Here is a 27,277-nt window from a genome sequence, read left to right as displayed (position 1 = left end):
ATGTTTACAGGCGCTTGCCCACGGCCCACCCACTGGTGGCCCCTGGGAGGTACCGGTTGTTTCACTCGGGCAGCACGGAGGTGAGCCTGCTGGTAGCCAGAAGCTGTGGCGGAGATGGTGGTGGTGCCCGAAGCCTGGTGAACTAAAATGGCCTGCAAGCCTGAGTTGAGGAAGGGGAGACAGGTGCGCGTTAGCTCCAAGGCTGCTCTGCAGCCTCCCTGCCTGCCTGTCTGCAGTTTTAATTCTGAAACCAGGAAATGGAGCCAACGAAACTGCCTGTCTGTCCTAAGCAGACTTTCCGGTCTTAAGTGACTACCAAACGATTTCCCAAGTAAACTGGAGGAGACAGGCTCCATGTTGGGCTGTGGGAGGGGTTGTGAACACTACAGCAAATAGCCAAGAGGCCCAGGTCTTAGAGCTGGAGAGGTGTCCTAGGGTGTGAGCCTCTGGTTCCTACTCACAACGAGCCTGTGGGGGACTGAAAGAGCGCAGTGAGATCACACCGAGCCCTGGTTTTCCTTATGGGTGAAGGGGAGCCCTAGATAACAGAGATACCCAACAGGCACGAGCCTGCCCCAGGACACTGGTCTTAACCGATCACAAGCAGCCTCACCGTGTAACTTCTTCTGGCCATTCCCATCCTCACGAGCCACCAGCTGCAGGGGCTGCTTGGGCTCTATGCTGGCCAGTGAGGGCTGGGTGGACTCCCACTGGATGCTTAGAGAGCTGAAGTTATCGAATCGGCGTCCCTGCTGGTCATAAGCACCCAGGTCCAGCAGGGGGTTCCGGTGGCTGGAGACTGGAACCTGCAAGAAGGAAACATAGATGCCAGAGCCAAACTCAGGACCAGGCCTGGCCACTGTTGACCGCATGGCTGTCCTTGAGCCAGATGGCTCCCTTGTGGGCCCAGGGTCCTGATGAAGGAGTGAGGATGAGTCACAAACCAGCACTTACTACTGCCACAGTGCTACCCCAGCCCCCGTCTACACCAGCCTCTGCTACTCAACAGGGGACTAGGCCCTCAATCACCAGAAAGCCTCTGGCAGTGGGTAGAGGTGATTTTTGATGTCACAACTGGCTTTGTAGGTACCAGCTGCACTGGTACCTACAAAGAGGAGGAAGAAATGCTGCCAGGTACCTCAGTGCATGGCACAGCCTGCACAAGGAGGACCTGCCGGCACCACAGGGTGTGGACAGCCCTGCACAAGGAGGACCTGCTGGGCACCACAGGGCGTGGCAGCCCTGCACAAGGAGGACCTGCCGGGCACCACAGGGCATGGACAGCCCTGCACAAGGAGGACCTGCCGGCACCACAGGGTGTGGACAGCCCTACACAAGGCCCTGCTGGGCACCACAGGGTGTGGACAGCCCTGCATAAGGCCTGCTGGGCACCACAGGGTGTGGACAGCCCTGCACAAGGAGGACCTGCTGGGCACCACAGGGTGTGGCAGCCCTGCACAAGGAGGACCTGCTGGGCACCACAGAACTTGGGATGGCCCCACTTGAAGATGGTCTGGCTTCTGATGTAACTAAGGTTAGAAAGCTCACCCCAGCTGGGCTACTTCTCTTCTGCCTGCCCTTGCTGTCCTTGAGACACCTCTGCCTCCCTAACAACTGCTGTGTTTTAACATGAAGCTAAGATGCTAACGTACTACTCAACACATCCTGGAGCCACCAGGGTTTGCAAAGGTCCTGCTAGAGTCCCAGAGGTAGGAGTAGGCCTCCCCATGCTACGGAATGCAAGCAGAGGCCTGGCGAAGAAAATAACTCAGTAAAGGAGAATGAGGAAGTCTCGGAACAAAGATAACTGACAAGACGCAGAGTCACCAAGCCAACCTGGGATGAAGGTGCCCTATTTTAGAGAACTTACACATAAAGGCCATTCTGATGACACAGCCGCTGAGGTCCCCACCCCCACCTCGAGGACCCCACCCCCACCACGCCTGGCTCTGCTGACATAGACAACACCTGCCCTCCTGACAGCAGTCAGGTCAGCACCACTACTTGAGCACCAAACGTTTTGCCACTAGGCATGACACAACTCTGAGAGCTTCAAGTGGGAATAGGGACTGAGAACCATATTCTAGACATCCCATCCTCTTCCAGAAACAACTGTAGGTGGAAAATAAAGGCCTTTCCAGGAAGGAAAAGGCATCGTTGTGCCCAGTACACCCAGAAGCAGACTGAACCCTTCCAGTAAGGGCATCAACACTACCCCCCATTTCAAGAGGCTGGGTGAGGCTGAGGGGTGTTGAACGAGTTGCTCGTCACACAGGCGGGGGTGTAACTCTGGGTCTGATCTTGCTTCTCCTTGGTGCCTACGCTGGCTAGTCGGTCCCCGAGCACACAACTGGTACTCGAGCACAGTGAGAACACGGGATGCCCAGAGGACGAGGTCAGGCTGGGCTCAGACTCCATCTGTCACTCCGAGCCGTCAACTCTATTCTGGTGTCTCACCTTGCCATAATTTACTCTGCAAATGTGTCTTGGGTGACCCCCGGGTTTGGGAGCTATAAAATGAAATTGATACTGCACTCAGGATGCACCATGGAGATCTATCTTCTTCAAGGTCCCCTAATGAGACCATAAATTGCAGAGGTCATGCCCGAATGGCTGCCTCACGGCGCAGGACCCCAAGGACTGATGGATCACAGCCACTCCACATCTAAGGTCCATTATTTCCTCCTGACATCAATGACACATGCAAGCTAGTTTGGAGAGCCCAGCTCCACAGGCAGACCATCCCCTTTCAGTCCAGACACAACACTGAGCTAAATCCAAGGCACAACCAGGCCCAGAGGAGACCCTTGCTTCAGAGCCAATGTTCAAGAGGAGGGAGGAGCAAGAAGGAAGAAGGAAGCCAGGCACCACTGGCTCATATCTATAATCCTAGCTACTCAGGAGGCTGCGATCTGAGGATCCCAGTTCGAAGCCAGCCCAGGCAGGAAAGGCTGTGAGACTCTTCTAATAAACTTCTCAGAAAAAGCCAGAAATGGTACTGTGGCTCAAGTGGTAGAGAGCTAGCCTTGAGCAAAAGAAGATCAGGGATAGCTCCCAGGCCTTGGATTCAAGCCCAAGGACTGGAAATAAAATAAAAAGGAAGAAGGAAGAAGAAAGAAGAAAAAAGGAAGAAGAAGAAAGAGAAGGAGAAGGAGAAGGAGGAGGAGGAGGAAGAGGAGGAGAAAAGAAAGAAAAAAGAAGAAAAGGAAAGATGCCACGGCAAAGTCAGGCGGAGCTTTGCCCAGATACACTGATTCGAGGCTTGATTATGACGCTTGTCCCTGCCACGCTCTAAATGCCAGGGCTGAGTCAGGTGAATGCTGGCTTCCTGCAGCTGCAGGCACTGAGCCTGGGGTCCCCTCCTCTGCTGAAAGGGAACGAAAGTGGATCGTCTGCCAAATCTGTGTAGGGGTGAGGGGAGCCAGTGCTCTGAGGCTGGACACTAAAAATCCTTACTTTTAACCGAGCCTTGCAGGACAGCCTTGGGGCAAGTGGCAGGGAGATGCTGATCCACAGAGTTTCAGCCTCAGAGTTGAGTGATTGGAAAAATGGAGAGAAGGCTCTCTTTCTCTCTCTCATTCTGTCTGTCTCTCTCTGTCAGCTCTCCACTCTGCTCCTCCTGCAGCACCTCCTCAGGCTGCAGTCAGTCCCCATTTTACCTCTGCTCCAGCGGCCATCCTCTCTGTGGACCTCCCTTCTCCTGTGGCTCACTCTCAAGTTTCCGGTGATGGGCTGCCTGGCCTGAGAAGCTGCCATGCTGGGAGAAGGGCAAGTGCTAGGGCTGCTGGGGGTGAGTCCCCACCCTGAGCAGCACACAATCCATACCCGGGATCTGAGTGTCCTGGGAAGTGAGCGTGGATGAGTCCCAGCTCTCAGGGGGCCCCGCCTGCGGGTCACGCCACATGTCCTCCTTTCAGACAGGCTTCAGAGACTTCCCTCCCTCCCAACTTTCTTGGAGCCTCAGCTGTCACCGCTCCTCTGCAGCTCCCACTCCTGCTCCAATCACACAGGCATGTCCACACACCATGCTCTGAACACCGCCAGGGTCTAACAACCTTCTAAGCACCCAGCAGAGGGAGACAGCGAGTCTGGGATCTGAGAGGATGATGTTCACGTGGTGCTGCCACTGGAGCTGGGAGGCTGGGTAGGACCTGCAGCTACAGAGCACAGGGACTGTGAAGCCTAAGAGGACAGGATGGCCTACCTATGCTCCAAGAAGATCCATACCCAACTTCCGGGTATGCCTTCTAACAAACGTACGATGCCGTCATCCCACTACAAAGTGGGAACCAGGCAAGCCAGGCACCACCCGCAGCAGCCACGCTGAAGTCATCCCCCCACTCCTGCCCTGAAGCTCCTCAAGAGCCCTCAGCCTTGGCAGGGCTGGCTGCTGAGCCCAGGCAGTGAGCATGGAGCTACCACCTATCAGCACTCAAGACCGTGCATGGACGTGGCCTCTGCCTAACCAGTGACACTGTCACCTGGTTCTCGAGAGCGGCCACACTCACCACCTGCTTGTTCTGCTGCAGCAGGGGACAGGACAGGTCCAGCTGGGGGCTGCCGTAGACAGGCGTGAGGGTGAGCCTGGACGGTGGGGTGCAGACAGACTTCACCACAGCGGGCTCCACCACGGGGAAGGGGTTGGTGAGGCTGGGCTGGTTCCCCACCGAGAGGGCGATGACCTGGCAGGGAAGAAACAGACACACAAAGAAGTCTCTCACCCTCTGAGCTAAGACTGTTTCTCCTTCTACAGGAGGGGCACGATGACCCCTGAACCTCAGGGGACTGAGAAAAGCCAGGGACTGAGGGGTGGGAGAGCACTTTGCCAGCATTTAAGAGTCTCGGGTGGAGCCACAGCTGCACTCTGCACAAGTCCCCAGGCAGGAAAACAGCAGATTGCAGGATGCTTTCCTAGGACCCAGCCACATTATCGATCCCATAAGATCCTGATGTCACCTCCAGAGCAGGGCGCGTGGGGGACATGCACACTGAGGAGTAGGGGACCTGACTCTGGGAGGTGGGGCAGAGTGAGGGCTTGTTACATGGCCATGCCTATGTTCCTCAGCAGCCCCATGGCCTGGATGGGCATAGTTTCACTCCTGTTCACACCTGACCCTCGAAACACCTGGTTTTGTGACACCTGACCTGGAGCTTCACCCCTCAAGAGAGGCAGTCACAAACACAGAGAAATAGCCAACCCTGGGGTTGGAGGTGTGGCTCAGGAAGTAGAGCACCAGCCAATACGTGACAGTGTCAGATACCAAGTTCAAGTCCTGATCTCAGATGAAAAGAGAAAGGGGGAGGTCACCAACAGGCGGACTCTGTGGTGGTTGGGATGTACTGAGGGACCCTACCACCCGCACTGAACCCTTCCAGTGTGCGCTCAGGCACCTTGCTTCACTGAGTATTAGTCTGCCCATCTCTTAAGTGGGCCCTGCGGGAAGGGGTCTCTCAAGGTTCTGCTGGGAACTAAATGGATTTTCCATGCCCCTTGGACATGGGGGGTGTGTGTGGGGCTCCCACTGACCTGCTCACCCAAGGCCCGACAGGTCACCAGGATCCAGTGCTGCTGGTAACTCCGGGAGGCAGGGGGCCCCAGAAGCGCCAGGCTGATGCTGCCTGTGTCCTCAGAGGTGATGTTACGAAAGTACTTGGAAGGCTCCAAGACCCAGGGTTGGGGGCCTCCTTCGAACAGCATCTCCTTGGAGGAGCCCAGGGTTACCACAGAAACAGACAAGGGATCCACAGCCTGAAGAAAGGGGAGGAGAGAGCACTCCTCAGCATCAGGACTGGAAGACTCACCTGGCTCTGGGGGAAGGCTCTATATTCTCTTTGAAACTGCATGCCTGTGCACCCACAGAGTTGTTAGGGAGATCCCATGGAGTCAGGGTTCTTTGGAAAAAAAGAAGCCCTCACTGGGGTAGGGTATGTATAGAAATTAATTTGTTTTCATAACACTCATGGAAAAGCCCTGAAAATACAATAGCTCTCAAAACAAGGAACTCTTTGAGATGCAGCTTCTTAACAGAATAAGTGAGAGAAAAGCCAGTGCATATATGAGAAGATGCTCCCTACACCGTATTTACCACAACTACAAGCTGGCAGCAGCCTCACGTTCAGATGGAGGCTAGGGAGGTGAGAGCCAGGCAGCCAAGAGATGGCACCTTGTGCAGGTCCCTAATGCACTTCTGACAAAGGGCTGCAACGCAAGACACAGATGGACTAGACTCTAACTACACTCTTCCTTTAAAAGGCAGTGGCTCGGGCTGGGAAGGTGGCTCAGTGGTAGAGCGCTTGCCTTGCATGCATGAGGCCCTGGGTTCGATTCCTAGCACCACATAAGCAAAAAGGAAACAGCCGGAAGTGATGCTGTGGCTCAAGTGGTAGAGAGCTAGCCTTGAGCTGAAGAGCTGAGGGACAGCGCCCAGGCCCAGAGTTCAGGCCCCACGACCAGACCAAAAAAAATAAAATAAAATAAATAAAAGGCAGTGGCTCAATGGCAGGGTACCTGCCTAGCAAGCATGAACCCGTGAGTTCAAAACCCATACTGCAAAAGAAAAAAAACAAATTAAACAGCCTGACATGGTGGCACTCAACTGTAACGCTAGCTACTTGAGAGACTGAAGCAGGTGAACTGAACCAAAGCAATTCTGAGGACAGCTTGGGAAACTTAGCAAGGTCCACTACCGCTTGAGCCATGCCTCCCTTTGTAAGATCCTATCTTAAAATAATAATAAAAAAAATAGGGTTGAGGTTGTAGCTCAGTGGGCAGACTGCTTGGGCATGAGACACTGGGCTCAATTCTCAGTAACACACAAGAGGAAATAAAGAAAGAAAAAAATCCTGACAGGAAAGACACCAGATGACTAAGAGAAGCACAGGATCAGGGTGCCTGCTAGCCTAGCATGGCGGTCTGCTTCCCCTTCTTTTGGTGCCGGGTTTGAACTTCTGTCCCTTACTTTTAGCTATGCTGCGATCCCTTCAGTTTTACTGGGTCTGTACAGGCTTCCAGAACAAGCCTTCGGGGCTATTTTATACACAGTACCTGGAGCTCCCTGCACACTGGCAGTGTTCACTGGCAGAGTAAATTGGCAACAAGTCCAAGATATCCTGAAAGTCTCCAATAAATGAAGGAAAGTCTGTTTTGCTGCCATGTAGACCATGAGAGCACTTAGAAACAGGGAGCCGCTTGCCCCACCCCAAGGAGCATAGAACAGGGAATGACAGGGCTGGCTGGGGAGCAAAGGACAGGAGGTTGGCTCACCTTGAGAGGAAGGTAAGCAGCGATGGTGATCCTGGCACTTAGGTGGACGTGGCCATGTGTGTAGCTCACCAGGAGTGTGGTGGATCCCTGGGTCTCGGCCCTCACCCTCACACCGCTGCAATGCTCTGACCCTGGCGGCAGCCTTCCTGTAAGAAAAGGAGAGTCAGCGGGCGCAGGTGGCTCACGCTTGTAATCCTAGTTACTCAGGAGGCTGAGATCTGAGGATCGCAGTTCAAAGCCAGCCTGAGCAGGAAAGTCTGTGAAATTCTTTTTTTTTTTTTTTTTTTGGTCCGGTTGTGGGGCCTGAATTCTGGGCCTGGGCGCTGTCCCTCAGCTCTTCAGCTCAAGGCTAGCCTTCTACCTCTTGAGCCACAGCGCCACCTCCGGCTTTTTTCTTTTTGCTTATATGGTGCTGAGGAATTGAACCCAGGGCCTCAGGCATGCAAGGCAAGCGCTCTACCACTGAGCCACCTTCCCAGCCCGTCTGTGAAATTCTTATCTCCAATAAACCACCAGAAAACTGGAAGTGGTACTGTAGCTCAAGTGGTAGAGCACTATCCTTGAGCTGAAGAGCTGAGGGACAGCGCTCAGGCCCAGAGTTCAAGCCCATGACAAAAGAAAGGAAGGAAGGAAGGAAGGAAGGAAGGAAGGAAGGAAGGAAGGAAGGAAGGAAGGAAGGAAGGAAGGAAGGAAGGAAGGAAGGAAGGAAGGAAGGAAGGAAGGAAGGAAGGAAGGAAGGAAGGAAGGGGAGAGAGTCATCTGGTCACCATGAACAAGACTTGAGCAGGAAAGGATGACAGGTTTAGAGCCCTCCTTCATCCTAGCCTTGATATACCAGCAGATTTTAAGTGGTGCTTTTTTTTAAAAGAAAGAAAATAAAAGGTAGGACCTAGTGGTATAGCTGCTAGAAGTACAAAGAGTACTGCAAACAGAAAAAATGTAAGTATGTGTGACATACCAAAATGTACAATTCACAGTGCCTATTCCCACATCTTCAGTATACCATTATCCAGATCCTGCCAGTACCTCGGCATCCTTCCCCATCCCTCCCTGACTTCTCCCAGGTCAGCTTCACATGCTGGTTCTATGCTGTGTATAAAACCAAACACAAGCTCTTCTGTGTGTAGCTTCCCGTGCTCAGCGCTGGCTGAGATCCCTGGTGTCTGCACGTTGTATGTCCTTGATCCACATTTCCATAGACCAAGAACAGAACTCAGCTGAGAACACCTGGGTTGTTTCTGGCTGGGGCCCTGCTGCACAGCACTGCCAGGAACAGTGCAGGCCCAGCCTGTGAGGGCAACCCTCGGCACCTCTGTTGGCTGTGTTTCTAGGACGGAGACCACTAGGCAAGTTCCATGTGCTCGTGCAGCTTTGATCCTGATCACCGAGTAACTCCTAAAACACTGCATCAGCCCGTACTGCTACCAGAAGCTGTTCCTTTCCTGCCATTGCCCATCAATTTTAATTAACTTAAAAAAAACCTAAATTGAATTCTGGTAAAATATACATAAATTTCACACTTTAACTTTTTTTTTTTTTTTGCAGCACTGACATTTAAACTAAAGTCCTCACCCTTGCAGCTTGTTTGCTTGGTGGGTACTCTATCACCTGAACTACAGTTTCAGCTGGGATGTTTGTTAGTTATTTTGGAGACAAAGACCTGAAGACTTTTCTAGCCATACTGGCTCTGATCTGTGATCTTCTGGGTCTGAGTCTGAGTATTGAGGACTATAGGAGTGAGCCACTGGCTTCTTGCTCTTTTTTTCTTTTCTTTTTTGGTAAGACAACTTTGCAGAGCTTTATTCAGTAAGTAAGTACGCAAGCAAGCAGACAAGCAGACAAAAAGCAGACAGACAAGCAGAAAGGAAGGGGCACACTCTAACCGAGTGTGGGTACTCTGGAGGAGAAACAGGAAGACATTGCTCCCTTCTCTTAACAGCTTATATGTGCATAGTTAAGCAACATTAGGTGTGTGTGCGCTGGGTTGTGCAACCACTGCAAGTCAATTATCACAAAAGTCAATTATCTTTTAAAGAAAAAAAAAACAATCTATATCTATCCCCTTTAAACAACAACTTGATGATTCTCTCCTCCTCCAGCCCTGATACCCTTCATTCCACTTGTCTCCAGGAACTTGACTTCTCTGAACTTAGGGGAAGAGAGATCTTCGTCTGCCCCACTGCTCCCCAGGCCAAGCGGGCTCAGAGTGGACCTCACAGACACTGTCTGCTGCCCCAGCCCTTGAGTCATGGTTTCCAGGGGCATTTGTCCACCCTGACTTTGCATGTTTCTATGACATCTTTTATACAACCTGGACCAAACACACTAGTCAATACAAGATGCCGCAAATGTATGCCAGGGAGACTGAAGGAGCTTTCTGATAGGATTCTAAGCTCACAGGACTTCTGTCTTGGCTGTCTAGGTGTGGCCCTCAGGTGGGTGAGGGCCACCACACCTTACCCATAGAGAAACCAAGGCTCAGAGATGGGGCCAAGGAACCCCACATCACAGAGCTAGTGGCTGATTGGCTTGGCCCCAAACTGCCAGCTTGGGAGGCACCTGCACAACCCCTTCCGGGGTGCACATGGAGGCGGTGCACGGAGATCCTGGGCCCTGAATGCAAGTCGGCCTTCAAGTCCTGCTTTTTCCATTCTAAGTGGTTATGTGAAAGCCATGCTGTGGGCTTCCTAAGCTGGTGACCTGAGGTGCTGGTTTGCTCAAAAGTTTCTGAAGCACGCTGGCTACCTTCCTCTGTACAGCAATGACGTGCAGCAGTGTGTAATCACTACTGCAGCATGCAAAACCACGTAGCTACAGACAGTAGCCCATGCCACAAACACGTCACATGGCCTGCCTGCCGGGACCACACCATCCTCTGTCCCAGCGCCTCCGCTGGCTCCCCAGGGCCTAAGCACTAGGTCCACGTGCTGACAGCATACAGGTCCTGCCTTTCCAGGCTGCCAAATTCACCAGCTGCAGAGAAGGACCTGGTCACCGGGGCTCTGGCACAGCCCCCTCACCAAGTGAATGGTGTCCCTGTTACTACTAACACCTGCCCGAATCTTGTGTCCATTCAATAGCTCATTAGTCCCCTGATTTTCTTCACCTGAAAATCAAAGCAAACTCCTGGCCACTAACCAAGGTCCGTGCCTCTATGAGCCACATCCCAAAGGTACTAAAGCTTTCGCACAATGCTGGACGCAGCCAGACCTGCACCCCACCCTGGCCTGTGTCAGGTGTGCTCTGAGGTAGCCTCCATGTCTTCATCTGACACACAGCCCCAGAGCAGCTCCTGCCCCTGTGGCGGCACAGTTTAAACCAGGTCAGGCACACAAGGTGCTGGCACCATGCCTGCAGGGCTAGCACTCCATCAACTACCACTGCAGGGTCACAACCAATACCACTGCCAACACCCTGTAGGGTAAGCTGAGGAGAAAAGACACTGTGCTCAGGCGGGGGGGGGGGGGGGGGGGGGGTGGGGTGGGGGTGGGAATGCATGCCACAGGTGTTAAATAAGAACTAGACAGAACATCTGTACACGATGCACCGCGAGAAACTGCACTGGCGTGCAGCGCTACTCCGATCACTCATTGTGGACATCTGCAAACTGAGGCAGAGAGGGGCAAACGATGTGCCAAATGTCACACCGCCTGCAAGGTTCACACTACATGGGAGCCGATGGTGGACAGGGCACCAATGCCATTCGTCATGCTGCAGCCCCACGCCCATTCGAGGGACCTGGCCCACACAGAAAGACCATCTGGCCCCAAACCCAGGGTTGGCACCCGTTCAGCAGAGCTGGCTTACCTGGCAGTGGCTGGAACACGCCCTGGTTCTCCACTTCCACTGCCAAGTCAAAGTGGGAGCAGTCACTCAGGGCAACCACCTCGCTGGCCTGGCCAGGCATGAGCCCGCTGATCATCAGGGGTAGCTCCAAGGTCTGCCCCAGCCTCGCCTCCACCTGGCAAGGTGCAAACTCCATGCTGCTGGGCTCGATCACATACACCTGCAGGACAGGGTGACCCATCAGCCCTCCCATGCAGGGAGAGCCCTGCAGCTCAGGTTTGGGCAGGACACTGAGCACATCTCAGAGAAAGGACAGAGCTGGGTCTGGGAGATTCAGGAACAGAATGGCCAGACAGGACTCCCTGAGAGGTCACCAGAAGCTCAGATCTGAGAATCATGTCAGAGGCAGCCAGGGTGAGGGGTAAGAAGAACATTTGGATGAAGGGATGGTCCTAGGCAAATGGCAGCTCTGTTGGTAAGGCCACAAAGGACAGTGTGGCTGTAGTGGGGGAGGGGACCAAGGGAGGGGGTAGGGCTTCCTGCAGAGCCTGAGTCCTGGGAAGGAAGCCTGGATTTGTGTGGCAGAGCTGACTCTGGTCTCTGGATCAAATAAAGCTGTGGGGTAACCAGCTGGGAGGCTTCCGGGTCAACCCACCAACAGGAGGTGGCAGCTTGGCAGGGAATGGTAGGGTCACAATCTCCGGGTTCCCATGGACACTTTCTGACATGATCACTGTATGCTGGGCAAGTGGCTGGGGAGGGTGAGTGAGGTGGTGGCAGCTGCTTCCCAGGGAAGACCTTGCTGGCTGCACCACGGGCTGCGTGCTCAGGACAGCACTTGCTCCCATCACCTGCTCTCCGCCCAGTCAAACCAACCACCAACCTCACCCTCCAGATGCACAGCCCAGCATGAGGAGAAACTGTGGCAAGCCGAGCACAGCTGGGCGTCTAGGTGGGAGCCAGTGGTCAGGCCTGAACACCAGGTCTGAGACACATGCTGCTTCTGAGGACAGTCCTCAGATTTGGCTATGCAGTGAATGGGATGAGGGGGGAGAATTGCCTGCTGGTGTCTGTCTGGGAGCTCCCTCTTCTGAGGTCCCTCTTCCCACTCAGGCCTCAATGGACTGGCCAGGCTGAGATTCATACCTTTGGTGTGGGGACCTTTCTAAATGGATCTGTGATTTTCTCTGGTCCTCTGTGCCCGCATCTCCCTGCAGAGACCCTGGCCCTGCTGGTCCCACTGCTGTCTCTGTCTGTGCAGGGTATTCTGACCAAACTCCCCTGCTCCTGGAGTTCCTGAACCATTCAAGTGCCAAACTAGACTGCCCAACCCAGGCACAGGATGGAGGGCTGGAAGGCGATTCTGATGAGGACTGAGGACTGTTAAGAAGGGTTCTGGGACCCCAACCCCAGCCCCCCCACGCTGTCCTGGCCCTGAAGATCTCACCTTCATCTCACCAAAATGCAAAGGATTCTGCACGTCATGTGCTTGGATCACTCCAAGCCCCGTGTCGCTGCCGGTGCGCATCACACCCTTGACGGTGACCGTGGCAACCATGTGGCTTGAGGAGGACCAGCTGAAGTTCCCACTGCCCCCGTGAGCCTAGGCAGAGAAACGATCACATCAACCAGCCACCTGCTTCGCCCTGCATGCAAGGGGCCGGGGCCGGGGCCACGCGTGCAGCAGTCATGCACACTCTCACGCACCCTCCCACTCACTCACAGTGACATGCTCTCTATCACACACACAGACAACAGCTGACACGCAACCCCATGCACTCACACTCGCTAGCCAACTCAGATCACACTCATTCACTCCCACGCGCGCATCTGCACACTTTATCACGGGCCTGTGCACACGTATGCTACCCACACATGTACATGGTCAGTGACCTCCCCGCAGACAATGTGACACAGGCCACATCCAGCCATAGGGTTCTTTGGCCCTTGTTCCTTTATTCTATCTCATCTCTGGTTCTTTGTTTTTCTCCATGGACTAACAAACGAACACTTGCTGTAACAGCAGCCCTAGAACCCACTGGCATCTTCCAGGGCTCAGGCTGGCCTCAAGAGCCACCTGCAGGACTCCTGCCCCTGTGATCATATACGAGCCCCAGCATACCCCCTGTGCACTCCTAAGTGTCTGCTGGAAGCACACAGCAGTCCTTCCTTCTCTAGGTCTGGCCTCGAGGCCAGGAAGGTGACACCTGAGTGAGCAAATAGACAGGTGCAGTCAGAACCCTGCCACTACTCAGGCGGACCACAGAAGTGAGGAGACTGGACTGACCACAGGGCTCAGGCCCCATCTGAGGCTAGTCCCTGCTGCTTAGTGCCAAGTGGCACCATGGCCACAGTGGCAGGGTTAGAGATACTCTTCCCTCAAATTCCAGTGTTTCTCTAAGTATTTATATTGCCACACACACACACACACACACACACACACACAACACTACAGCTGGGCACTGGTGGTGGCTCATGCCTGTAATCCTAGCTACTCAGGATCTGAGAATCATAGTTCAAAGCCAGCCTGGGAAGGAATGTCCACGAGACTCTTATCTCCAACTTATCACCAGAAAATGTGGTGCTGTGGCTCAAGGTGGAAGAATGCTAGCCTTGAGCAGAAGAGCTCAGGGACAGTGCCCAGGCCCTGAATTCAAGCCCCATGACTGACAAAACAAAACAAAAAACCATTGTGATTTAGAAAAGTGAGTAAGTGGAACTCAACACTGACTTTTGTCTGAGTTGTTATTTTCTTCCTTGATTAACTCGAATTACACTGCTAAGATGGAAATAGAGAAATTGGGAAGACTGATTAACCATTTCTATCTCTAAAAGTATTATTATTGAAAGAATGAACAAAAACCACAAACCACAGGAAACGCTAAGGAAGACATGCAGAGGTGGGGTTTCACATGCCTTTATGGTGTACTGATAGGCGCCAGTCTTTGGTTGCCATGGAAACGTCAGGATGCTGGGGTAGAGGGTGATGGGGATGTGAATATCCACCTCCTGCTGGTTCCACACAGGTACCTGTAGCACATGCACCCCTCCATCCTGCAAGGGATGAAACTGCTTCATGTTACCATGACAACCAGATCAGTAGCAGTTTTTCCCAGACATTCCGCCCCCTGGGAATCAGACCACAAAGGTAGTATTGCACTTATGGAGTGTGGAAAAGATGACAGGCAAACACAGCTTTCTTAGGCTTTGGAGAATGGCTTCCCATGGCTCTCTAATAGTCACCCATGTAATGTTGCTGGCTTGAATCCTTAGGGTACCCAACAGGATGGATGTGCTTGTCTTGTTAAGATGGAGAAACAGGCTGGGAGCACCCCACACCCCAGCGCTGCGGTGGTAGTGTTACGGGATCACTATCTGGGACACCGTGTCCTTTCCTGCTGTATACTGCTGTCTCTCACAGGTCTGGAGGGGATTTGTGCAGGATGGAGAAAGGGGAATGTGCCCACATAACAAAACAATTGGCTTTGTAAAACGTCTTGCAGGATTTGAACGGACAAAATAGGGGAATGACTTGGGGGTCTGGCTAGGGCACTGATGGACACAGTCCATGCCACTTCTAGAAGACACAGACCGCTTTCACAAGGTCAGTGAGAGGGGAGGGAAGGGCTGCTCTGTCTCCAAGAAGAAGAGCCCACAGCCCCAGGCCCTGGGCAGACTACGGAAACTAGTGCCTAAGCCCAGGTGGGCAGGCCCTCCGTTTGTCACCAAGTGGAGTGGAGCCTGGGCCCCGACCCTGCCAGATGACAGTCTTCCCTGAGGGGTGGACTAGGTGGGCCTAAGGGAATGGTAAAGGCGTGATGTGAACTTGCCTGGTCTACCACAGAGGTGAGGGCCGCATGGAGAGTCGTTTGGCCTCTCTGTATTGCCCTAACGTGATGGTATGACCCATTCTGAGAAGATGAGAGAACCTCGAAATATTCCACAGGAATCACAGCTTCAATGCGGATGTTCTGGAAGGCAAACAGGAAGGTGAGAAGTCTTCTGGGGGACCTGGGAAGGTACAACAATACTCCCAACAGGCCAGGTCTGTCCCTCCAGGACAGACAGAGGGCTAGACAAAGCTCTGGATCAGTTCTCTGTCCACTGGCCTTGATAAATGGTACTGGCCTAAACTTAGTCCCTGTTGGGTAGCCATGCCATCAGAAATTTTTTGCTGTGGTTATTTCTGAGACAGAATCTCTTTTCTCCCTGGGCTAGCCTGGACTGTGACCTTCCAATTGACCTTCCACCACAGCTGGGAGGACAGGCATGCGTCACCCTCCCTTCCCAGCTTTTAATGACTGAGATAGACATCTTGTGAATTTTTTGCCCAGGCTGACCTTCAATCTACAATCCTCCTGATTTCAGCCTCCTAAGTAACTAAGGTTATGCCAAAATCATGGCTCAAGTGATGGAGTTCCAGCCTAACAAGCCAGGTAACTAGGATTACAGGTATGAGCCACTGCACTAAGCTCCACTCCAGCCTCTGACCCCTTCCTAGCCACCCTTTCTGCATGGCCTGATGGCCTGGCCCCTACTTCGACCATGCCACTTCCCACCCAGGACAGCTTTCCTATATCCACGGTCTCAAACTGGAGCTAGCAGATAAGGAGTAGGAGGAGCAATGGAGACATCAAGTCCCCCAGAGACTTCCAACAAAACAGTGACCACTCCAGCCTTTGTTCAACAAGATGAAGACAGTAATGACTTCAGCAAAGAAGCCTAAAGGAGAGAGCCTGGTTTCCTTCAAAAGCACCACCGGGAGGGTCCTGGAAGTTGTCACAGGGGACACAATGGCCACTGTACCTTCATATCCGCCATACATTTTATACACTGTCCCAGAGCCAGAAAGCTAACTGGGGTGGGCCTCAGCCACCCAGAGGCGTCTGGATGGGCCATAGGAATTCCTGCACTCAGGAATGTTCCCTAGCCCTTTGAAAAGCAGGAACATGATGGTGCTCCCAGCAAGGAAGCAGGAGGGTACCACCATCTCCTTGGATCCTGCCACCAGAGGATCCCTCCCGCAAGCCCTGCAGGGGGTCTGCTGGGGAGGCGGCAGTGCAGGTTTGTAGCTCGCAGCCTCCTGAGATGCTCCCATCTCCACAGACCCAGGAGAACCCCAGGAACTTGAAGACTCTCTCTCAGACTTCCTGGGTAGGGACCAGCACCCCAGGGGCTGCTCTCCGGGCAGCTGCTCCAGTACACCACCCACACCATCCCCCCACAAGAACTCCACCAGGCACTCACGTCAGACAGGTACACCTTGTTGCTGGACCTATCAAACACTTCAATGGTGATTGTATACAGGCGGCCAGTCTCAAGCACCCACCTGTCACCAGGGTGAACTGTGAACCCTAGAAGAGGCAAAGTGTGGGATGTGAGCATTCAAGTCACAAGGGCAGAGGAAAGAGATGCAACCAAGTCCCATCTATCTGGGGCCCCACATCCCCCCTCCCCCCTCCTCCTTGACTCTCAGAGAGGTGCGAGCCTGCTGCCCACCAGCACCCTGACCATGAGAATCTGAGCGGTCCTCTGAGTCCTGAGTCCGATTGCCTGCCTGCTGCCTCGGGCTGCTCAAGCACTCACGAAGCCGGAGTCCTGTCCTGAGCAGGGCTGCCCTGCAGCTCTCTCTCCTATGCCCACACAGGAAGCCACAGCAGCTTCTCCCATCCCCAGGATGCTCTGCCGCCAAGACGCCCTTCCCACAGCTCACCGGACACATGAGGTCTCCACAAGTCTGCCCTCTGCCCTCACGATTATGAACTCCACAACTGTTCTCTGACAGTGTGTACAGGTCTCTCCTGAGACACTGAGTCTAGGACCCTCCTACTCTCCTGAACCCCAGGGCCCAGCACAGGCCAGACAGGTAGACAGTACCAAGGGAACCTCCTGGCCACCTTCCCTGGGCCTCCACCCTCCCTGGGCATCCACCCTGTCAACACAGGTCTGCACCCAATAGGCTCTCCTCCACCAGGTGAACCATGTATGTTTACTGTGCCCTGGATAAAGGCTCTCCTGACTGCACCAGGTCACGTGCTTAGCAGGTGATTCACCTCAGCCCAAGGAACAGGCATCATACAACTCCCATGATGCAAGGGTACCAGGGTCTCCAGCGGCTGTCACTGAAGCTCCCGGGCCCTGGCTGTGTCTCTGAGTCCCCAGTGCTGCAGGTTCCCCCCTCCTCTCTCAGATGCCTCCCCCATCTGCCTACTGACCTGACCAGTACCCCCAGCCTCAAAAGAGCCACAGAAGCTGTCAGGTCAAGTCTGCACAAAGCCTGGCACAAAAACCAAGAGGCAGTGTTCTCCACCTCTCTCCCCACCCAGGACAGACAGGGCTGAGGCTGGGTTCTGAGCCAATGGTCACTGGAAACCTATGGTGAGGGCCACTATCCTTCTTCATTGTTTGTTTGTTTTCAGCACTAGTGAAGGAATCTAGGTCCTCACGGACTACAAAAGCATTGTGCCACTAAGCTACACCCCAGCCCTCGCTTCTGCCTTTTCATCTCTGGAGCTTACAGTCACAAGCAAACTGCTCAGGAAGCTCCAGGAGGCCTTACTCACCCAGGTACCCAGGTTCAACCACGTAGATGGTGCTGTTGGGGAGCCTAGACGCACCCTGCATGCGGATACCTGAGGTGTTCATTAAGGGACACAACATGAGGCAACAAGAAAGCATCTGACAGCTCCAGCCTGGCTTAGAGACGGCCCGGCCGCCGTGCAGACCCGCATGGCCGTGCAGACCCCGCATGGCCGTGCAGACTCCACACAGTGCAGGAGACAGGAGGGCACTCTTGGGCTTAGCCCAGCTGCAGCCAAAACATTCTGCAGAGTCAAGGCCTCACTGTGCTTTCTATTCTATAGCAACGTGGAATCTCAGAAAGGGGCACCAGGGTACACAGCACACATACCCTTTGGGACACCAGCTACCTGTATGCCAGCACAGAAGCAGCCTCCACCAGCCTCCACCTCCTCTGGTGGGGCTGCAGGCAGCAGTTTCCGGATGCCAGGAATAACTAGCGCCAGCCCCCGCCACCAATCTCTGGGAGTCTCTCGGTGAGTCACCACAGAGGTGAGCAATTCCACTCAGCACTGCTGCTATTTAGGTTCTTTCTGATTTTCAGACAGTTGGGGAAGACAGAACTATTTTTAGCCTCAGCTAGTTCTCAGGAAGAAAAACAACCTGACTTCAAAGCAGCAGGCACAGCACACCTATGTGACAACACGGCAGAGAGGATACTCTTGTGGCCCAGGACAAGGCTGCTCTGTCCCAGCTGCACCGCGGTGACCCTGGACGTATCCTGGGCCAGGATGGCCACAGGCCGGGCGGGGTCTCCTTCAGGGCCCGGGGTACTGTTCTGAAGCTGCAGCTCATACTGATCGGAAGGCATTGAGAGCTCTGTGGAAAACAAACCACAGAACAACAATGGAGAGGGGAGAGGGAGAGAAGGGAAGATGTGGTGTTAGAACCCCCCCCCCCCCCGAAACTGCCCCTTCCAGCCCCGAATCTCTGGGCCCTGCTGTCAGTACAGCTGCTTGACATATTTTACTTAATTTTCTCAGTGCTTTCGTGTTAATATTATTCTCCACATTGTGGACAGAGCTGACACTATGAGTTTGCAGGGTGACCAGTGCTTTGAAGACTGCCATAGCTTGCTGCTTTCTCTTTAAATTAATGACAGGTGAAATTGTCAACTTCTTGAAGAACACCAGCACTAGAAATTTCTGATCATCCCTGAAGTGAGAGATCTCTACTTCTGCATCCAAGGCACCAGAATGATTCTCTCATGTACTGCCTGCCATCTTGAGCTCCCAAAAGGGTCTGGTCCATGCTCTCCCACTGGGTTCCAGGTGCAAAGAGTTCTTGTCCTGGTCAACCTCACTGTAACCCAGGCTCACGTCAAGCCCATTGTGTGGAAAAAGGACTCACCTAACTTGAGCTGAGATATAGAGGAAACACCTTAGGAAATAACTGGTTCTATAAAACCCATCTTCTTCCTCACCCTGCAGGCAGACATGAGCACTGCAGACACAAATGGCAGCTGTTGGCACAGCACTTGCCTAGTGTGCACAAGATTCCAGCTTCCACAATCAATAAACAAGAGGAAGAGAAATAATGACTGCTGGTGAGAGAATAGAGGCCTCAGACCTATGTTAGGTGTCCTCATGAATACATTTTCTCTTCTCATCCCTCGACAACCCAGGGAATAGGAACTACTGAAACCCACACTTTAGGAATGACAACAGAGGAAGTCAAAATGAGAAGGGTGTTCATGGTCTGCTATGGTCTGAATGTTTTAAGCATGACCCCAAACGTTCACATGCTGGAAGCTTGGTCCTCAGTATGATGACGTTAAGAGGTGGTGGGACCTTTAAGAGGCAGGGTCTAATGGAAGTTGGTAGGGTCTCTAGGGGTATCGTCCTTTGAAGAGATTAAGGTCGCTGAACCACGAGAGCCAGCCTGGCTCCTGAATCTCTCTGGCTGCTTCTCTCACAATGTGAGCTCTCCACCATGATGGCACCTCCATGATGTGAAGCATGGAGAGGACTGCAGAAGGAAGCCAGAGCTCTTGCTGGTAGAGTAAAATTTATAAAGCACAGGGCCTTGGGTGCTTTGTTGGGGGAAAGATGGACAGAGCTGAGATTCCCACTTCAGAGAGCCTGACGGCCTTTTTACTCCCTCTCCCGACTCACAGAACGGCTCAACAGACACCCACTCACAGCTACAGCTGGAGCGGGTTCTCGACCCTCTACACGAAATCCAGTAGAAGAAACCCTGGGAAACTAGTTGATTTGTGTTTTGCAATCAGAAGACTCCTAATTATTAAGCAGACAGTAGTTGAACCTGGACTATAATCATAGCGATGTTTTATAAACTGTTCCTTAGAATATTTGTGCTCTCTGGCCTTTCAACATGCTATGCTTTACTTAGCAATAAAAGGGAAGAGAATTTTGACATATACTACATGGATGAACCTCTGAAGTGTGCTAGGTGAACATAAGCCAATCTCAGAACAAATACTGCAATATTCTACTTCCTCGAGGAATCCAGTGAGTGAGGAGTTAAATTTGCTGACAGTACCTAAGCAACAGCTACCTGGGAGGTGGGTGGGAGTTAATGTGTAATGCAGTCTCAGGTGAGAAGATGGAAAAGTTCTGCTGGTGGCTGTGATGATGTAGGATTGTACGTAATGTGCACTGGGCTGGACACTGACAGTTGCCTACAATGGTAAACCGTATGTGTATTTTATCACAACAAACAAGGCAGGACATATTTCCCAGGATTTCTGAGTCACGGGCACACCTGTAATTTTTCCTTGTCTGATCTTTTGCACCTTGTAGTCGATGGAAGTCCCCACCAGCAGGTAGACATCATAGGCTGGGTTCAGAAGGATGTTCTCCAAAATCAGCAGCCTGACTTCTGCAGGACGGACGTTCTTAGCACAAAGAGAAGGATAGAAGGGTGAGGTGGAGGCAGGCGTGGGGACAGAAGATGTGGGCAAAAGAAAAAGGTTTCTTGATCATGTTTTTTTTCTTGAGGTGCTGGGATGGAACTCAGGACCTGATGTATATAGGCAAGTATTCTCCCACTGACACACATTCCCAGCTCCCAGAGTTTTACTTTTTAACTTTCAGTGTATTCCTAATGGAAGAGGGATGTAAAGGGTGAATAATCAAGATTTCACCCAGGACCCTGCACCTTCAGAACCCCGCACCTTCAGAACCCCAAGTCCCAGGAACACCCTGGGCTATAGCCGGCATGCACTCAAAGCTCACTGCCAAGAATGTATGCGCCCTTGCTGTACACTGTCACATTGTATCTCAATTTAAAATAACAGTAGTTACACAGAAAGAAGAGTGGGAGGTCAGGCGTGCTGTCCATGCCGGTGGCCACCAGGAGCTCAAGTTCTCACCTCACAAAAGCTCCAAGGTCAGGGAGGCTGGGAAGCCCCAGGACGGCCTGAAAAGGGGGAGCACGTGTCTCTGACGCATCCTCAGCCCCTACATCATGGCACCTTCTCCTGTCCAACCCTTACTCCCACCTTCTTCTTAAGATCACAGAGCCTGGAGGACTCTGAGTGCCCCAGGTAGTGAGTCATCCAGGGGCTGTCTCTTTCACTGCCTATGAGAGCTTCATAAGATAGAGAAAATGGAGAGCATAAAAAATAATTCCTACTGGCAGACATGTAAATATGCTGCTACTGATAGAGTGCAGTTGATTACTGTCCTGTGGACTTGGGAAGTTTTGCATCTCTTTGTAAATCCATTTCCGCATCCTTGATGCTTATGCCCATCTTAGATGGTTGGCTTCTCTGCTGAGCCTGCTGTGATAGCTTAGGATTACTCACTGAAACCTTCCCAGCACTTCATATGGGTTTGGGTTCTATGGCAGGTGCTGTGTAGCATAGCTGGCAGGGAAGGTTTTATGTAGACCCTACGCAGGATAGTAAGTTTGTACTTTAGCTTAGTAGTGGGGCATGATTCCCAGCCCAGAGTGCCACACATGAGCACACTCTACCTGTACAGTCCTACAGAACTGGCCCTAATTAACATGTCCTCATGTTCCCAAACTTCTCCAGGTCTCCAAACCAGTGACTAAACCCTCAATAGATGTCTGCAGAACAGAACATCTCTTTGCTGTCACTCTGCTAAATTAAACTGCCCCCAGCCCTCCTGCCTATACTTCAAAATGAGACAGACCACAAGGCAGACCAGGCAGACATTAACTGACAAACACCGGAAAGGAACCAGGACCCTGGCTAAGCCTGCACCTGGCTGACTACCTTCTGTCCGAGTCCTCTAGAAATGGGGCACTAATATCTCCCACTCTGAGATAGTAGGGAGAGGCTGGGAAGATAAAGGGTGGTTGGGGACACGAGGTAGAGACCTAGGTTTGTACAGCAGGGACTACTGAGCAGCTGGCCTCAGGCGTCAGGGAAAGACAACACCGAAGACGCCTGGGGTTCAGTGCTCGGGTGTGCACAGCATGGGGAATGCCTGGTGGAAATAACGTAGGACTAAGAATCCTGCTGCTCTGGTACCTCCTTCAGAACTGACAAACAACGAATGATTTGTGACCCTGCCCCCCCAAGAAAGTGACACCGCATGACTCACTCTCCCTTTCTAGTGCCATGACTCAAACAAGCCTAACCTGCAAGAAACCTAAAACACCCTAGAGCCACCTCCTTGATGCAACCTGTCCAAGGGCATGAAAGAGTCGACCTGAACCAAGCCAGAGACCCAGCCCCTGGAGGCCCACCTTGTACACGGCCTCCTGAATGCGAGCCTTGAGCTTGGAGCTCCCCGTCTTCATTCCAGACACCAGGATGGTGTCTCCCTGTTTGGCTGCCCGTTCCATCTCTGAGATGTAGGAAGGAGGTATATATGTAGACTCCAAGAAGGTGAGGATTCTAGAAAAGAAACTTGTCATCAGACCTGACACAAAGGATTGTCTTGGGATGGGCCAGCAGTGACAGCAGTGGTCAAGCAGGACAGGAAAGCGCCCAGCACAGGGTACGAACAGACCCGTGAGGAGGTGCGTGCCCTCTGTGTCTGCACTCCTGCCATCCCTCCAGCAGCCATACGGTCTCACACCTCTGCCCTGTCTGTTCTCTAGCCACAGAAACAGAGTTGGAAACACAACATTCAAGTTTACCAGGGCCTCCCAATGTGTGCTGCACCCTGAAGTAAATACTACTACCCCACCACTTAGAAACGTGTTGCTGCAACTCTCGTCTCTGTAGACTGCAGACTCCCAGGGCCTGACCCACACTGTCTGCAAGAACAGGCATTACATCAAAACCCACGTTGGATTCTGAGACCCGAGCTTAGTCCATATGCCCAGCCCATATGGGAAAGGCCCACAGAAATGAAGCACTAGGCCCAAGACCTCAGGCCCAGCCAAATACAGTTAGCAATACCCAGGACATCCCCAAGGAAAAGCGAGGGTTGTAGCATGCCCTTCCCTGCATTCAGCCTACTAAGCAGGGCTGGCTTAAGAGATCCCTACTATAGTCTTTCACTCCATCTTGCAGTTTACAAGTGGGCCCATGTTCCTCCCCAAAGGGGCAATCTGTTGGCAGACTTCTGTTACTCCCAGAACCAGTGGGGGCACTGTGCACACTGGGATTTACTTTCTTGTTCAATGTGGTAGATGACACAAACTGAATTTTATGAAAATCAAGGACAACTCTGTTCCAGCATGCCTCGGATCTTGGATCTTGACTCTGTCTAGCACACGGAGTCTCTAACCACCAGTTCAATCCTAACTCTGGCCTCACAGAAATTGAACTTTGTATTCTTCCCAGCTGAAGCCTAAAGAAGAACTGTGCTCCCGTGTTGGACAGTGAGGATCCACACAGACCTGCCACCCACCAATGTCAGACAAGAGGCACAGTGTTTCCAACTCTGTTTCTGTGGCTAGAGAACAGACAGGGCAGAGGTGTGAGACCGTATGGCTGCTGGAGGGATGGCAGGAGTGCAGACACAGAGGGCACGCACCTCCTCACGGGTCTGTTCGTACCCTTTGCTGGGCGCTTTCCTGTCCTGCTTGACCACCGCTGTCACTGCTGGCCCATCCCAAGACAGCCCTTTGTTATCTGTGGCATCTCCTTTCTCTAGAGCACACCACAGCATGGTTCAAGCAGCCAGGTGCCCCTGTGGTTGGAGGAGGAAACTCTCTCTCATTGGGAGTCACTGTAAGTGTCACAGGCGTGCTGAGAAGCCTGTGGGGCTCCTTCAAGGAGGGACGATGGGTTCGTTCCTGAGAAGATGAGTGCCTGAGATGCTTCCCCTCCAAGGTGGCCGGGGTAGGTGCAGCTGAGCCCCTGGACCTCGTACCTCAGTGCACTGTGAGAATCTGAGAACCCATCTGCGTCTGTGTCTTTCACAATCGCCCAGTCAAAGACCAGCCCTGCCAGCGTACTGAAGGTGTTCCCTGAAAAAGAACACACATAGGAATGGGTTCCCCAGGGCCCAGGGGAGAGGAGAGGGGAACTCGCCAAAACCATACTGTTTTGTTCCTTTGCAAAACATGCTTCGTGACCCCATTTCCAGAAGGAGAAACTAAGTCTGGCAGAGTCAGCAGCACTAGCCCACAGTCATGTGGTTATGAGGCCTGCGCTGGGATTGAACCCAAGCTTTCCCACTGAGCCTCGCCGTCTCTAGCTGCTCTGGATCTACAGCACCCTCTTGTCTACAGCACTTCACAGTTGAGGTCACCAAGGCCTGCACCATTCATTCTTTCCACCCCCTCCTGTGGTAGAAACCCCTTCTCTCCAAGCAGGGAAGGATAAGGGTATGGAATTGGGAGCACTGACCCAGCTGCCTGGTGTCTTACTACTCTTCCTGTCTCTTCACCTTGACTGTAACGCTCCAGGGACTCCAGAGTTTGGAAGACATGAGCCAGTCCCAGCCAGCCTGACCTCTGAAGGCCTGGCTGGCTGTGAGCCTTGTGATCCTTTCATGATCATCAATGCCATGTGAAGACCAGCTTCCAAGTTCTCTCAAAAGCCCAAAGATCCGGATGCCTGGGCCTTGCTCCCACTGCTGGCCGTAACTGGCTCAGCCTCTCCAGATGGACACCTCTGCTTTGCCACAGTCCCTTGCTGCCCTCCTATCTCAGTGTACACTGTGTCCCTGCAGAGGAATCCTGTGTTTGGACACTCCTGTGGCCGCACATGAAGGTCTGCCTTCAGCATCTTTAGGCTTTACCCTGTCTCCCCCTCACTCCCACCACATTTGGAGGTAGAAGAACAGATGAATGCCTGATGACTATAACAGCAAAAAAGAATCCTTGGGCCGCTGTAAGCTTCACTACCTCAGGAAGAGGCAAGTGTGCAGCTAGCTGTGTAATTTGCAGGGCTTAGGCAGATGAAAATGCAGAGCCCGGGCTGGGAAGGTGGCTCAGTGGTAGAGCGCTTGCCTTGCATGCCTGAAGCCCTGAGTTCGATTCCTCAGCACCACATAAGCAAAAAGAAAAAAGCCGGAAGTGGCACTGTGGCTCAAGTAGTAGAGCTAGGCTAGCCTTGAGCTGAAGAGCTGAGGGACAGCGTCCAGGCCCAGAGTTCAGGCCCACGACTGGACCAAAAAAAAAAAGAAAATGCAGAGCCCTCATTCAAAAAGTCAAGCGAGAGAGCCATAAGAAGGCAAGTCAGAGGTCAGGAGAAACAGGAGAACAGGCACAGGGCCAGCTGAGGGACTGCTCCCTCGAGTATAGGGCAGTACAGAGTGACAGCAGATCTTAAGAGGATCCTGGAAGCCGTGCCCTGAAGCATGAGACACACATGCACCAGCCAGCAGCTCGCTACTGGCTTCCCCTCATGCCACCTTTCACCAACAACACTGTCTCCAGGTGAGGTGATCTGCTGCAGGAAGCAGTCAGGGCCTCTACCCCTGAAACCTCACAGCCAAGCGCTGACATGAAGCAGGACACACAGGGACCCAGGCTCCCCGCCTCCCTCTCCCAATCCCAGGAGGGCCACCAAACAACATTAAGCAATTCATCTGAACAAACACTTTCCAGGTGCTCACAGAGCCCAAAGTCCAATGTCGAACAGGGAAGCAGCCAAAATAAAGAAGTGGCTTCAATTCTAGCTACCAAGTGCTAAACCTGATGAGACAAAGTAGTAACACCTCATGCTCTAACGCAGCCTGGCAAAGGGTGAAGCAAGGATAGCAGGGAGGTGGCCATTCCACCATGGGCAGCCTCAGGGAGCCTGCTGGGAGAGACCTCCGGAGCAAGAAGTCCCAAAGGAACCAGAGCTCCCACAGCAGAGATGGGGCAGGCCTGGGGCTCCGTGTGGGACATGCGGCACGAGGAAGGGAGGAGGGGCACTGCAGAAGCTGAGCTCATCCAGCTGGACAGATGCGCAAGGTATGAGGCCGAGGACATAATTTCCAAAAAAAGCACCTGGCCTCCGGCCATCTGGGAGCATTGTACCCATTTCAGCTAGAGTAACAGAATACCCAAGACCAAGTCTGGATTTTGAAATGTCCCCCAAAGCCCAGGTGCTAAAGCCTAGTCGCCAGATTGTGGCACTCCTGGAAAACTGGGAACCTTAAGGAAAGTTAAGTTACTGCGGGCATGCCCATGAAGGCTCTCTCTCTCTCTCTCTCGGCCACTCAGCCTCCATGAGACGAGCTGCCGTGCCCTCCTCTACCACTGGCTCCTGCCACGATGTTCTGTGCCACCTTAGGCCCACAGCAACAGCATCAACATACGGACTGAAACCTCTGGAGACATAAGCCAAAATAAATACCTTCTCCTATTATAAGGTAATGAAGAAGGGAAGGGCAGCACACCAGGGTCGCGCTGTCCCTGGTCCACTTGCACACACACATACACACGCATCCACTGGACCAGGGAACCAAAACCAGCCCTTTAAGCCAAGCAGAGAGAACGGCTCCCGCTGGCCACAGTGTGCTTGCCTAGCCAGCCCTCCCACTTCCCATCACTGCCCTAAAGTCAGCTTTACCAGGGACGATCACTGTGGCCACAGACAGAGGCCACAGCAGAGGTTATCGGAGACAGGGGATGGCAGTCACCTTCTGAGTCCAGAGCCTGGATCTTCAGCTCCAGAGGGGAGTCTTCAAGGTAGAGCTCCCGGGTGGTGGAGACAATCTGAATGCCATGGATGAGGTCCACAATGGCATCGCAGCGCAGCACCTGCCCCGTGGCTGGAGGACAGAGAGAAGTCAGCACTGAGGACAGCACCAAGCCCTGCCCAACCTCCGGGGCTTCAAATTCCAAGGGTCTGTTACTTTGGAGAAGACAGCAACTAAGGAAATACCATCACAGCCAGGTTTGGTGGCTCATGCCTGTAATTTCAACTAGAGAGACAGAAATTCATGATTCATGCCAGCCAGGCAAAAAGTTAGCAGCCAACAAGTCAGCTACTTGGGAAGCTGTGGCAGGAGATGGCGTGAGCCTACAGACTTCAGGCCAGAACACAGTGAGATCTCATATGCTTGCCTCAGTGATACGGAAGTCTATCCTAGGGAAGAAATAAACTAAAAGAGCCTAATTAGGGCTGGAAAGGTGGCTCAGTGGTGGAGCGCTTGCCTTGCATGCATGAGGCCCTGGGTTCCATTCCTCAGCACCACATAAGCAGAAAAAGCTGGAAGTGGCACTGTGGCTTAAGTGGTAGAATGCTAGCCTTGAGCTGAAGAGCTCAGGGATAGCACCCAGACCCAGAGTTCAAACCCCATGACTGATCCCCCCCCCACC

The 27,277-nt window shown here is 52.9% G+C and overlaps 1 protein-coding gene across 1 annotated transcript in view; it reads right to left on the bottom strand.

Moving 5' to 3' along the window:
* The window catches only part of Nup210 (nucleoporin 210), a 75,132-nt gene that overhangs the window by 36,187 nt on the left and 11,668 nt on the right, over window positions 1-27,277 (bottom strand). Inside the window, exons 3-18 of the mRNA XM_042679847.1 lie at window positions 26,596-26,727; window positions 23,890-23,986; window positions 22,310-22,460; window positions 20,354-20,486; window positions 18,290-18,448; window positions 17,614-17,682; window positions 16,298-16,404; window positions 14,881-15,021; window positions 13,967-14,104; window positions 12,498-12,653; window positions 11,072-11,270; window positions 7,265-7,410; window positions 5,528-5,749; window positions 4,509-4,682; window positions 614-806; window positions 54-160 (exon numbers count right to left, since the gene is read on the bottom strand). Coding sequence (XP_042535781.1) covers window positions 54-160; window positions 614-806; window positions 4,509-4,682; window positions 5,528-5,749; window positions 7,265-7,410; window positions 11,072-11,270; window positions 12,498-12,653; window positions 13,967-14,104; window positions 14,881-15,021; window positions 16,298-16,404; window positions 17,614-17,682; window positions 18,290-18,448; window positions 20,354-20,486; window positions 22,310-22,460; window positions 23,890-23,986; window positions 26,596-26,727 — 2,324 coding nt within the window. The remainder of the gene's footprint in view (window positions 1-53; window positions 161-613; window positions 807-4,508; window positions 4,683-5,527; window positions 5,750-7,264; window positions 7,411-11,071; window positions 11,271-12,497; window positions 12,654-13,966; window positions 14,105-14,880; window positions 15,022-16,297; window positions 16,405-17,613; window positions 17,683-18,289; window positions 18,449-20,353; window positions 20,487-22,309; window positions 22,461-23,889; window positions 23,987-26,595; window positions 26,728-27,277) is intronic.

The sequence above is a fragment of the Dipodomys spectabilis genome, unplaced genomic scaffold, assembly GCF_019054845.1.
Source record: "Dipodomys spectabilis isolate Male_0828 unplaced genomic scaffold, ASM1905484v1 ptg000054l, whole genome shotgun sequence".
Lineage (NCBI taxonomy): Eukaryota > Metazoa > Chordata > Mammalia > Rodentia > Heteromyidae > Dipodomys > Dipodomys spectabilis.
The sequence above is the reverse complement of the archived record's forward strand: the minus strand, read 5'-3'. Positions and strand labels throughout refer to the sequence as shown.